Source organism: Alexandromys fortis, unplaced genomic scaffold (assembly GCF_014885135.2).
Source record: "Alexandromys fortis isolate MF-2015 unplaced genomic scaffold, M_Fortis_MF-2015_v1.1 scaffold_582, whole genome shotgun sequence".
NCBI lineage: Eukaryota > Metazoa > Chordata > Mammalia > Rodentia > Cricetidae > Alexandromys > Alexandromys fortis.
Window position 1 is genome coordinate 27,903 of NW_026068467.1, and position 12,898 is coordinate 40,800.

At 42.3% G+C, this 12,898-nt stretch overlaps 1 protein-coding gene across 3 annotated transcripts; it reads right to left on the reverse strand.

The window, feature by feature from the left end:
- Positions 1-399: 399 nt before the first annotated feature.
- Positions 400-12,091, reverse strand: LOC126495750 (cytochrome P450 4A12B). 3 transcript variants are annotated; one of them, XM_050133355.1, is made up of 12 exons: positions 11,903-12,091; positions 10,255-10,396; positions 9,584-9,628; positions 9,018-9,145; positions 5,490-5,614; positions 5,013-5,071; positions 4,077-4,183; positions 3,793-3,983; positions 3,561-3,694; positions 2,603-2,667; positions 2,386-2,462; positions 400-612 (listed from the first exon to the last, which is right to left on the reverse strand). In XM_050133355.1, exons 1-12 carry the CDS (start codon positions 12,089-12,091, stop codon positions 444-446), a joined length of 1,431 nt encoding a protein of 476 aa, XP_049989312.1. In that variant the 3' UTR covers positions 400-443. The 3 variants fall into 3 exon arrangements, with proteins under 3 accessions (XP_049989312.1, XP_049989311.1, XP_049989313.1); XM_050133354.1 differs by having other exon boundaries at positions 5,013-5,167; XM_050133356.1 differs by lacking the exon at positions 9,584-9,628 and having other exon boundaries at positions 580-612; positions 2,386-2,444; positions 2,602-2,667; positions 5,013-5,167.
- Positions 12,092-12,898: the final 807 nt, after the last annotated feature.

Genomic DNA, 12,898 nt, shown 5'->3' on the forward strand with positions numbered 1-12,898 from the left:
ATATCCAAGGGGCTGCTAGCATGGCCCTCCAGTCTTAGCTTCATCCCAGTGAAATCGTGTAAAATGTCTGGTATTTAGAACCAGAAGAGCACGTGCTTCTGTTGTAATCACTTACAACATCAGTATAAAGCACATTCAAGGATAGACGAGCAACAGAAAAGAATGAAAGACCCAGAAGAGCAGGCAGGAGGAAGTCAGGGAGATTATTAAGGTGGAAGGTCAGACATACATTCATGTAGGGGATAGGTAAGGAGAAAAGCAGGTAGTGATCCTGGAAGAAGGTGAGGAAGAAAGACTGGTAGACAAGGAGACAGGAAACACACAGATGGAGATGAACAAGGAGGGAAGAAAGGATGTGAGCAGATGGGCCGGAACAAGAGTGAGTGACAGGAAGACAAGATGGCAGGCAGCATGCCATTGGAGCTGTCCTTGTCCTGAGAAGATTATTGGAGCTTTTTGAGACATAGATGAATCCCATTCTTGGACTTCAACACAATTCTCAGTATGGGGACCGGGATCCTGGTGGGATCTGGTAGCAGCTCAAAGCGGAGCAGGGTCAGGGCCACAGCCACCTTCAGCTCATTCATGGCAAACTGTTTCCCAATGCAGTTCCTGGGTCAGAAAGGGACAATAAAATAAGAGGCCTCAGGTCCTGTTCTGAGCTGTATAGGCATTGTCCTTTGTGCCCTAGCATAGAACTGGGCATTCGGGGCACTCATTCATGGCATTCAGCCTGATCTGTTTCCTTATGGGTCACTGGGCCCTGATACTTGCTGTCTTTTTTTGTTGTTTGTTTTGGTTTAGTTTTGGTTTTGGCTTTAGTTTTTTGAGACAGAGTTTCTTTGTAGCTTTGGGGCCTGTCCTGGAACTAGCTATTGTAGATAGTCTAGCCTTGAACTCCTGAGTGCTAGGATTAAAGGCACGTGCCACTACTGCCCAGCTGATTCTGCTGCCTTAATCTTTTACAAATAGCCCTCTTTTCTGAGACTGACTCTAAGCCTGCTTTGAGAGGCAAAGAATCAGCTAGTCTTTGGCAAGCTAACTCCCACATTAGGAGTTTCTGACCCCCCAGTGTGGATTCCATTGGTCAGGGCAACACGTGGAGTAATGGATCACACTGGTAGAAATCACTGTAGGGGGAAAGTCTCAGTGACCCTGATGTGGAATCGGGGGCTGACAGTGCCAGAAATGTGGATCATTCTATTAACTTCTCAGTAAGTAAAGTGTCAAAGAAGAAAGATGTGTCTGTTTCACACAGAGGTGGCTGATTCTGTAGACCACCTTTCTGCTCTTGATGAGCCAGAGGCAGAACCCAATGTCTCTGTGTTTCTGTCACAGCAAAGGACTTGGCACAGGAAAAAAAAATAACTTTAATAAATGCAAGTGTGAAAATTAGCTAATTAAAAAATAAAATGCACTAGAATACACAAAAGGTAAACATTTTATATAGTGATTGAGCTACCTGATACTTCCCTATCCATCAATGACCTCATCATTAATCCCTAAGAGGAAGTGTTCACCCCTAGACTCATTCTAGGTAAACAATATGCCTGTTCTGTGACAATTAATTCAGCATGGCAGAGGTCACAGAAGTGTGGCTACACAGAAGCCCTCCTTCTCTTCATTACTTCCTTGACAATGCACATTCCACAAGAGGATTAGTCCTCCAGCCTTTATTCATTTCCACAGAAGTTCTCTGAACTGTAGCTTCTGAACTCAACAGCTATTTGAGGAATGTTTGTTAGTGTTATAGCTAGGTCATGCCGAATGTACAGTCCACATTTTTCAAAACTGGCTAAGTGTACCACTGCTTTACAGTGTAAAATCCTTCTCCAAATTTTGCTCATTTGGGAAGCTATACATATTAATACGCAGTGAAATTTTTGTTGGGTTAGAAATCAAAATTGTGTGAGAGAAAATTAATTGATGTCCATCCTACCACAGTGGGCTCTGTAGTTTTCCTAACATGGCTTCAACATAATTCTAAAAACAAGAAAATATTTTTATACTCATTTTTGTGACTGATTGGTGAATTAAACAAAGTGGTGGGATGAGTGGAGAATGATGTGACATACATTTATTCTTTAAGTTATCTGACAGATGAGAAAAACAGCTGCCTGGGAGTAAGTTTATATGGGAAAACATAAGTATGAAGATTCATATTCTAGAAATAGTGAAAATTTCAACATATATTGAAGTTTAAAATACAAACTGACACAAAAAAAACCATGGTGTCTCCTTAAATATCAAATCTTTACAAAAAAAAATGCATCCCACCCACAAACACCTGAAGATGTCACATAGGAGCCCAGGGAATCATAAGCACTAGATATATACCCAGAGACTACACTTTTCTCCACGCATTACACACAGTGGACACCTCACCTTGCTCCACCTGAGAAGGGCAGGAACGAATGACTGTGTCGAGAAGAATCTGGTGCAAATCGAGAGGGGTCAAACACCTGCAGTGGGAATACAAGGGCCAGGGCAAGTAAACGTTTGCTTTCAACTCATAAGCAAACCCAAATATCCAAAAGTAAGAGTAGGGCTAAGTCTTGGTACTGAGATACCTTCCCCTGACCTTTTCCCATTGCCCCGATACCTCTGGGTTTGGCCAGACAGTTGGGTTGTGATGAAGGCCATACAAGGAGAGCAAGACTGAGACACCTGTGGGGTGAGTAATACAAAGAGAGACTGGTTTATGCCAGTGGGGTAGGGATGGCACTTGTTCCCTTATTCAGCAGAGAACATGCACATGTAAATGTCCCACATGCTAGAGACCATCATTTTGACCACAGGGAAGTAGGATGGGCTCGGCAAAGCACTGAGCACAGGTTGGTTACCAAAAGCCACGTACCTAGGTGTGAGGACAAGAAAGCCTTTGAGAATCACTATTATATTAAGTGAAATGATAACTCTTTCATCAAATGTCTTCCATGAGCCGTCGCCGCATTCAATAGTCACAAGCGACTTTCAAAAATGCACTATTGTATTCTCCTTTTTTCCAGATGAGGTTATGGAGTGTCAGTCAGACTGATTAGCCTTTCTTGTTCACACAGCTTTAGTGTGGCAGATGGGAAAATTATACCAATGATTATTGATCCATGTATTTTTTTCTACCATGATGTGGGACTAAGATCTGGTGTATCTGGTGATCAGCTGAACTCTTCTATCAGCTTGAGGTATCCTCAGACATTAGACCACAATCTATCCATGATTTGAGAGTGCCTGAATTTTCTCATTTTCCTCCACCCATAGAAAGAAACACATCTTCCCAACACTTACCTAATTCTCTTTTGCATCAAATAATAATTTAACAATTAATGCCTAAAGGCTGAAATTCAATATAGAAGTTAGCTTTTATTTACTGAGATTTTGCTGAATTCTAACTGTATGTAAACCAATCCACACACTCCATTCTAACTTAAAGTAAAATCCCTTCACAACTCCTGATAAGGAATGGGAGAGCCATTAGAGACTTTGCTAGTTCAGAACTCCTAAAGACACAAGGAAATCCCATTCTTCTTTGCCTTGCCTGAGTTTATCTGGGGAGTTCATACCTTTGGGTAAAGAGCGTCCATCTGGGAAGGTGACAGGTGTGCTGAGCTCTCTGACTATAGCTGGGACAGGTGGGTAGAGCCTCAGGGCCTCCTTGATGCACATGGTGGTATAGGGCATTTGGTCAAGGTGATCCCTGAAATGAGTCCCATCTGAGTCACATAGAGCTGGGTTGAGCAGGACCTTCCCATTACCAGAAGATAGGAATCTCTTCTATCACGAGCTCCCACCTACCAGGTGATAGAAGCTCCACCGCCTAGAAGACTCTGCACCTCATCCCTGCATCTCTGCTGGTGCTCAGGGTGTGTGGCCAGAGCATAGAGGATCCACGAGATACCACTGGCTGTGGTGTCATGGCCTTCAAACATGAACGTGTCCACTTCAGCACGCAGGTCCTTATCAGATAAACTGCCTCCGTTTTCCATCTGGAGAAGACCACAGATGAGAGAGTAATGTTTGGTGGCCACTCTGTGATTTAGGTCAGGTCTCAAGCCTCTCCTCGGGTTTCACATACTCACTCTGGCAAACAGGAGGATGTCCAGAAAATCCAGTCGCCTTTTCTTCTTAACCTTTTCCAGCTCTCCCTCATCTTGAAGCTGAGCCTTCCTTGATTTGATCACTTGATCTATCCAAGGGGAGTAGTTACCAGACAGAAATGAGAGCACAGTTCCCAAGAAGTCCATGAACCCTCTATGTCAATCTCTACTCATTCCAGAGGCCAGCATGTATATGGTCTAGGGTTGGCTAAGGTGTTAGGGTCTAGAACATCTTGTTGAGAGAGGTTTCTGTCCCACCTGGTCCTGCAGTTGCTCAGTCCCCAAAAAAAAATCACACAGAGTTGTACATCAATTATAAACTGATTGGCCTATTAGCTCGGTTTTCTTATTAACTCTTATAACTTATTTTATCCCATAATTCTTGTCTGTGTTAGCCACGTAGCTTGGTTTTCAGCAAGGCAGTCACATGTTGCTTGCTCTGTGGCTGGGTCATGACTGCAGACTGTGTTTTTCTCTTCCCAGAATTCTCCTGTTCTCATTTGCCTTGCCTCTACCTCCCGCCTCGTTGCCCTGCCTATACTTCCTGCCTGACTACTGGTCAATCAGTGTTTATTAAACAAGAACCAAAAAAAAACAGATCTTTACAGAATAAAACCATTGTTCCACAGCAACATCTGACAGACACCAAGTTGCCCCTTGGGATAACAACTTGAGAAGATCTTTTCTAATGTTGCTTGGATGGATTTCATTAAATATAACCAATGTGATGCCCCGGATAACCACTGCATAGCATCTAGCACCTTACATCTTAGCTTCCTTGTTCTAGGAAAGTATCCAACATAAGTTCATCTTACATCCTTCAGAAGACCAAAGGACCTGGTCCTATCTCAAAGATCATGGTTAGCCTTTATAGGCTGAGCCTGGCAAAAGAAGGGAGAGAAAAGAAACAAACAGGACCTGTATGATCATGAGCAAGTCGGTAGGCACTGGTAGCCTGGCGGCCATTAGAGGACAGACTGTAGATGATGTCATTCTGGTGAAAGATGTTCCTCACACGGAAAAAAAAGAGATTGATCATGTCCCCAACTGCTTGGATGTAGGGCTGGTATTTTCTGTGAACACAACACAGTGACAATAAGGAGATATGACCCAGAGACAGGGTAGTAAGTTCCTTGATTTGGACAGAGATAACACCAGAACTCATGTTATTTTTCTCTTATACCCTTGTAACCACCATGTCTTTAGAAGATGGCATGGCCATCTGAGACAGGGTGGTGCCTGATATAGAGTTAGAGCATGGCCTAATTTCTTGCTGTATAAGGAAAGATCCTGTGTTTTATGGATGCTGGTATCTAATATGTTCCATCTGCTTCTCAGAGAAAGCCACATTAGTTGGAAAGACCAAAGACCCTAGAGTTCAGGGATGTTACTCACCCATCCAACTGGACACTGCCCTCATGACTGAAGGCACACTTCATGATGGTGTCCAAGGTCATCAAGGAGATGTGTTGGAAGATCTCCAGGGTGGAATCCTGGCCAACAATCTGTTCCCATTTATCCTATAGAGGAAGTAGAAACCTGGCCCCAAGTACCCAAGAATGCTGGTGCTACCTAGAGTAGACTCATTCCCTGCATTTCTAGATACCATTTTCTATCTCCCTGTACCAGATGTTGTGCCAGATGGCTGATTTCCATTGTCAACTTGGTTGGATTAAAATACACCAAGGAAACTCACAGGACACTCTAACAGGGAAGCAGGTAGGCTAATTACAGACCTTTACTCTCCTTCTGCTCCTCCAAATTAACCCCCTAGCTCTATAATAGAACACCTCCTACAGCCCCCCTTTTCCTCTGCCCCCAGATCCAGTGACTCCCAACAATCTCCCCTCCTAAACTCCCTCCCCCAACCCCAGCTTTATCCTAGCCCCAAACTATGTGGGAACCCACTGGCCACTCTAACCAGGGATGCAAGTAGGGACGCAGCTGCAGATCTTCACCCCTCCCTCCATTCCTCCAAGTCCAATCACTTAATCTCATGCCCACCTCCTAAGTATCATACTACTATGGCCTCTCCTCACTCTCCATCCTCATTCCCCGGAGACTAAGAAGATCCTGGTAGAACATCTGCTTACTTCCCTCTTGTGAAACTCCTCTATCATCCCCAGCTCAATCACCATTCCTATGCCCCAGTACTCAGAAACAGATTTTACCTGGAACCCCAGTGCCCTATCAGGACCTGGAAGATTTTCTTATAGGCAAAACACACCACCACATACTTCTAAGACCCACATTGGAAACAGAAAATAAGGAACAAAACAATACCACCAAAAGTAACCGGAGTTAACAACCACTGGTCATTAATATTGCTTAATATCAGTGATCTCAATTCATCTATAAAAAGTCACAGGTTAAGAGAATGGATACAAAAATAGGATCCAGCAGTCTACTGTTTACAAGAAACACATCTCAACCTCAAAGACAGACACTACCTCAGAGTAAAGGGTTGGGAAAAGGTTTTCCAATCAAACAGATCTAAGAAACAAGCAGGTTGTGGCTATCCTAATAGCTAACAAAATTGATTTCAAACTACAATCAATCAGAAGAGATGGAGAACTCATAACAGGAACAATTCATCAAGATGAAGTCTCAATCCTGAATATCTATGCTCCTAATATAAAAGCACCCACATATGTAAAAGAAACATTACTAAAACTGAAATCACACATCAAACCCCACACACAAATAGTAGGAGATCTCAACACTCCTCTCTCACCCATGGACAGGTCAACCAGACAGAAACTTAACAGAGAAATAAGAGAACTAACAGATGTAATGAATCAAATGGACTTAACAGACATCTATAGAACATTCCACCCAACCAGGAAAGAATATACCTTCTTCTCAGCATCTCATGGAATCTTCTCAAAAATTGATTACATACTTGGTAACAAAACAAACCTCCACAGATACCAAAAAAAAAAAAAAAAATTGGAGTAGCCACCTGTGTCTTATCGGATCTCCCTGGAGTTAAACTAGAATTTAACAACAATACCAGCCCCAGAAAGCCTACAAACTCATGGAAACTGAAGAGTCAACTACTGAACCACCCCCGGGTCAAGGAAGAAATAAAGGAAAAATTAATGTCTTCCTTGAATTCAATGAAAATGAAGACATACTATACACAAACCTATGGGACACTATGAAAGCAGTGCTAAGAGGAAAGTTCATAGCACTTTATGTGGGCCCAGATAAAGAAAACAGAGAAAGCTCAAATTAGAGACTAAACAACACACCTAAAACCTAAAAGAAGCAGATTTACCCAGGACGAGTAGAAGACTAGAAATAATCAAACTGGGGGCTGAAATCAACAAAATAGAAACACAGAAAACAATCCAAAGAATAAATGAGTCACAAGGAAATAGAAGCTGTCATCAAAAACCTCCAACCAAAAAAAAGCCCAGGGACAGATGGTTTTAGTGCAGAATTCTACTAGAACTTCCAAGAAGAGCTAATACCTATACCCCTTAATGTGTCCCACATAATAGAAACAGAAGAATCATTGCCGAACTCTTTTTATGAAGCTACAGTTATTCTGATGCAAAAAAAAAAAAACACAAAGACTCAACCAGGAAAGAGAATAACAGACCAGTCTCACTCATGAACATCAATGCAAAAATTCTCAATAAAATACTGGCAAACCGAATCCAAGAACACATCAAAAAATCATCCATTCTGATGAAGTAGGTTTCATCCCAGAGATACAGGCAGGGCTGGTTCAACATATGAAAATCTTTCAATGTAATCCATCATATAAATAAACTAAAAGAAATAATATATGATCATTTCGTTAAATGCTAAAAAAAGCATTTGACAAAATTCAATACCCCTTTATGATAAAAGTCTTTGAGAGATTAGGCATACAAGGATTATATCTAAATATAATAAAAGCAATATACAGCAAGGCAACAGCTCACATCAAATTAAATGGAGAGAAACTCACAGACATTCCACTAAAATCAGGAACAAGACAAGACTGTCCACTCTCTCCATATCTCTTCAACATAGTGCTTGAAGTTCTAATAATAGCAATAAGACAACATAAGGAGATCAAGGGGATTCAAATTGGAAAAGAAGATGTCAAACTTTTGTTAATTGCAGATGATATGATAGCGCATATAAGTGACCACAAAAACTCTACCAGAGAACACCTACCACTGATAAATACCTTCGGTGATGTGGCAGGATACAAAATCAACTCAAAAAAAAATCAGTAGCCTTCCTATACACAAAGGATAAAGAAGCTGAGAGGAAAATCAGAGAAACATCACCTTTCACAATAGCCACAAATAGCATAAAGTATCTTGGGGTAACACTAACCAAGGAAGTGAAAGATCTATTTGACAAGAACTTTAAGCCTTTGAAGAAAGAAATTGAAGAGGATACCAGAAAATGGAAAGATCTCCCATGTTCTTGGATTGGTATGAAACAAAGTAAAAATGGCAATCCTACTAAAGTCAATCTATAGATTCAGTGGAATCTCCATCAAGATCCCAACAAAATTCTTCACAGACCTTGAGAAAACAATAATCAACTTTATATGGAAAAACAAAAAACCCAGGATAGCCAAAACAATCTTATAGGATAAAGGAACTTCTGGAGGCATTATCATCCATGACATCCTCATTTCTTCTGTCCTCCCTATTCCTCTCCTCTCCTACCCTCTCCTGTCCACTCCTTTTCTCTCCCCCCATCTGGATCCTCTCTGTGCATTGACTTTTGAGGAACCTATTTCACATGATAAATTGAGTGTTAATCCATGTGACTGTGTCTGAGGTTTCTACATTAAAGAGTAGAATCTGAGCATGTCCTAGGAGTGAGTGTATGAATATGAGAGTGAAAAGGGTAGAGGTGAAGGAGAGAGGGAACGAGAAAAAGAGAGGCACACATAAAGAAAAGACTCACCAGCATTACATGAACAGAATCTGCCATGATTCTCACATAAGGTTTCAGGATATCATAGTGGAAAGCTGGGGTCAACATCCGTCGGTGCTGGAACCATGTTTCTCCATTCAACAAAAGCAAACCATATCCTGGACAGAGATAATTGTGTGACTGAGCATATGAGCAATGAGATTAGAAGCCTAGGGAAAACTCAGAGAGACAAACATTGGGAGAACAGGAAAACAAAGGAGGATGAAAAAAAAAAAAGACTAGTACTTTTCAATAATAGGTTTTCCCTAGTTGACCTGGCACTTATGATGTGACCATGATAGCTACAAGAGAAAGATTTAAAATAGTGAGGGAAGGATGTAGAAAGACAAGCATGGCAGGCTAAAAATGTTGGCAAATAGGAAATATGACAACACACGGAAGAGGTTAACGTCTGGTTAGAAGAGAAATGAAATTAAAAGGAAGGGATATATCGAAGGTAATGGTCCATCTCCATTGTTCTCAATGAATCAAGATACAGGTTTTGGTAAACCCAAGTGGAGAGTGACCACAGATGGTGTTTAAATGACTGTACATACCAATCCAAGGAGCTAGAAATCTGTAGGAACCATGACTTTTGGGGTCTGGAAAAGAAAGTAAGGCATTAGTTAGAAACAGAGAGAGATGTAGTGGCCTGAGTTGGCTACATAAGCCCAGAGAGCACCACGAAATCTTAACAACTATTTACTGTCAGTTTGCCTCATGCTATTTCCCACTGTTTTCCATCCCCCTTGACAGTCTGACTTAGGGAGGCAACCTCCCTAGACCAGAAGCTAAATATCCCAAGGATTAGGATGGTGTATTAGCAAGACACATCAATTATTAGGTCCTCAACCCCAAGGAATAAGACAACCTTGTGATTTAACTGCAGGTGCTAATAGATTAGTCATCCACAATACAGAACAGAACAATTAGAAGATTCAAACCCAAGTCACTAGAGATACGGAATTGATTTTATCTATAACTGGCCATCCCAATTCAGTTAAAAATGGTAAGTAAATTGAACTCATACTACTATTTTAGCGTTGTAGTGCTAAGCAGCAAGAAAGTATTAAGTAAGTATTGTTGGCCATGCAAGGTCGTGACCAGGAAACATGAAAAGTACCGTTTAGGCATTAGTAACTGAATTGTCACTTCTTCCTGTACCTCACAGACGCAGCTATAAACCAAAAATGGAAGATCCACGATGGTGATGGAGTTTCACCCTTACCTGATCTCCCCAGAATCACCTTTATGTAGTCAGGGTCATACACCAGTAAGTGCATTTTGGACCCCCAGAACCACCATGGGCAGGCACTTGGGAAATTCTTTACTCGTGTTAGAATCTCTTGAAGCTCCTGGTCATCAGGGATCTGATATCAGGTGAAAAATGAATCACTAAAAATACTTGGTGCCACATGTACGTGGTGACTCATGTTTGTAATCTCAACACATCACTTGGGAGGCAGAAATCAGAGGATCTCTGCTGGGATGAGGCCAATATAGGCTGCATAATGAGTCCCAGGCCAGACTGGGCTACCTTGCAACACATTGCCAAAAAAAAAAAAAAAAGTAGCAAAGCCTCAAAGTAAAATAAGAAGAAATCATCTCTTCTTTTAGTTCTTGGTCCTAAATAAAGAAAGGGCAGAACAACCTCAGGAATGTGGTGAGGATGATTCCACAGAACCTAGGATTAGAGAGCAGCATAATGGCCTCCTGTGCTATCTTCTAGATTTTGTTCTCCCACTTTAACAGATGCTGTGGTCCTGTTAGATAAAACTTACCCCATAACCTCAACTCTGTCTCATATTCAGAATATTCTAGATCTTCTTAAATGTGGTCAACCTTTTACCTAGTTCTGTGCCTATTCCTCCAGAGGTGACAGAGGCTCTCCCAGGCCCTAGGCTGCTTTTTTCTTTTCTTTTTTTTGTTTGTTTTTCGAGACAGGGTTTTTCTGTGGCTTTGGAGCCTGTCCTGGAACTAGCTCTGTAGACCAGGCTGATCTCGAACCCACAGAGATCCACCTGCCTCTGCCTCCCGAGTGCTGGGATTAAAGGCGTGCGCCACCATCGCCCGGCTCTTTTTTTTTTTTCCTAGGCTGCTTTTTTCATCTCCTTTTGGGAAAACTACACTTGTGGTAGGCCCTTGGTTGGGCATTGAGGAACAGTGTGCTTAACAACATGGAGCACACACACTACAGGCTGTGCAGGAGTAGAGCCCATAAATAAAAGAACTCTGAATAATTGTGTATCTCTAGCAATGGCCCTCATATCTGCTGAACAACTTTCCTGACCCTTAGGATTTAAACCTATAAATCATCTACCCAGTCAGCTCTGTCAGTCTTAGATAAATCTATGTAATCAGTTGCTTCATCCAATAGCAAGGTGAATCCCTTTAACACACTTAGCACTCCCTATGATTCCTGCCTGTTGTTACCAAGCACAGGACAGATCCTACCACACTAATAGACATGTTATCAGACAAACTCTGTGCTAGGAGGAGAGGATGAAGAGAAATGAGGGCAGGGGTACCACCAAGAAGCCCAGCTTTTTTAAAACAGGTGAGGCTGTGGGATTTACTTTGCCTGGAAAGGAAAAGGCTTAGGTAGGACCCACTACAACCTCCCAAATCCAGGGCTCTTGAAACTGATGACAGATCTGCATAAGGAAGGAGGGTGCAGCAGAGTCGACAGTATTAAGACCAGGCTCTTTTGAGCAGTGAGCCCCTGTTTGCTGAAGTGAGCACAACCTGAGATATGTCCCATTCTGAGCAGAGCGACCCATAAAGGACCTGTGCTTGTTTTATATAGCAAAGTCTATTCTGTAAAGTTGATGGCTATTCTCTGAGACCCCCCACCCAACCTTCCCTTTCCTTCATACCTTGTGCCCAAAGAACCAGTTGGCAGGTGGGGATGGGAACTGCTGGGTAGCTCTGAGTAGCCATTGCCTGTACACATAGAACTGGATCACCTTGAAGAGCAGCAGGAGCAGGCTGAGCACAGAGGCCACTTGCAGGAAGCCGGAAATGCTGCCTGGGAATGTGGTGGGACTCAAAGCAGAGACACTCATGGTGCAAATGGCTTCTGGATCATTGACTCTCCCTCACTTTCACTAGCACCCTGGTGTCCACAAGCCCCAGGAAGACTGCCCCACCTACTTGTGGGAGGGAGATGGGTGTGAGCAGAGTTTGATTTCAATATCAGAGTTGATCAACCTGAACAACCTACTTATGGAAGCAGTGACATGAAAGACATATCAAGTGACAATGATTCAATGTCCCTTTATCCACATAGCTTACAAGTATTTGTAAAAGAGCTACAAAAAGAACTGGTGAAGGCTGCCTTCAAGGAGTTCATGGCTTAGTTTACCAAACGTTCATTAGAAGAGGCTGTACCATTTCCAAGATTTTAGGAATGGAAAATTATGACAAAAAGGTGAATTGAGGGGTTACATGGGGAAAAGACATTGAAAGTGTGCTATGGGGTTTCCTAATGGGTGTCAGAACTGTCTGTGCCAGCATCCTCTGCAATAGACCTCTGCTCTTGTGGCAGTCACCATCCAGTGACACACAGTGGCGGCTGGTGAATGGTGTATTGCACTTAGATTCAGGAGGGTTTCCTAATGGGTGTCAGAACTGTCTGTGCCAGCATCCTCTGCAATAGACCTCTGCTCTTGTGGCAGTCACCGTCCAGTGACTGAATGGAGTCCAGTGACCCACAGTGATGGCTGGTGAATGGTGTATTGCACTTAGATTCAGGATGTTTAAGACAGAGGTCAGCCTCATTACGTATACCGCGAGCAATGTAACCTCTCTGAGCTCAGTGTCTTCATTTACAATGTGAGATCTGGATCCCTTTCTAGATAAGTAATAAGATA

Excerpts from the sequence above, each read along its gene's own strand:
- LOC126495750 (XM_050133354.1), bottom strand. The coding sequence starts at position 12,091 with ATGAGTGTCTCTGCTTTGAGTCCCACCACATTCCCAGGCAGCATTTCC. Across the intron at positions 9,146-9,583 it reads ATTTCTAGCTCCTTGGATTG|GATATGGTTTGCTTTTGTTG; the intron begins GTATGTACAGTC and ends ATCTCTGTCCAG. Across the intron at positions 2,463-2,602 it reads CTGTCTGGCCAAACCCAGAG|GTGTTTGACCCCTCTCGATT; the intron begins GTATCGGGGCAA and ends TTCCCACTGCAG.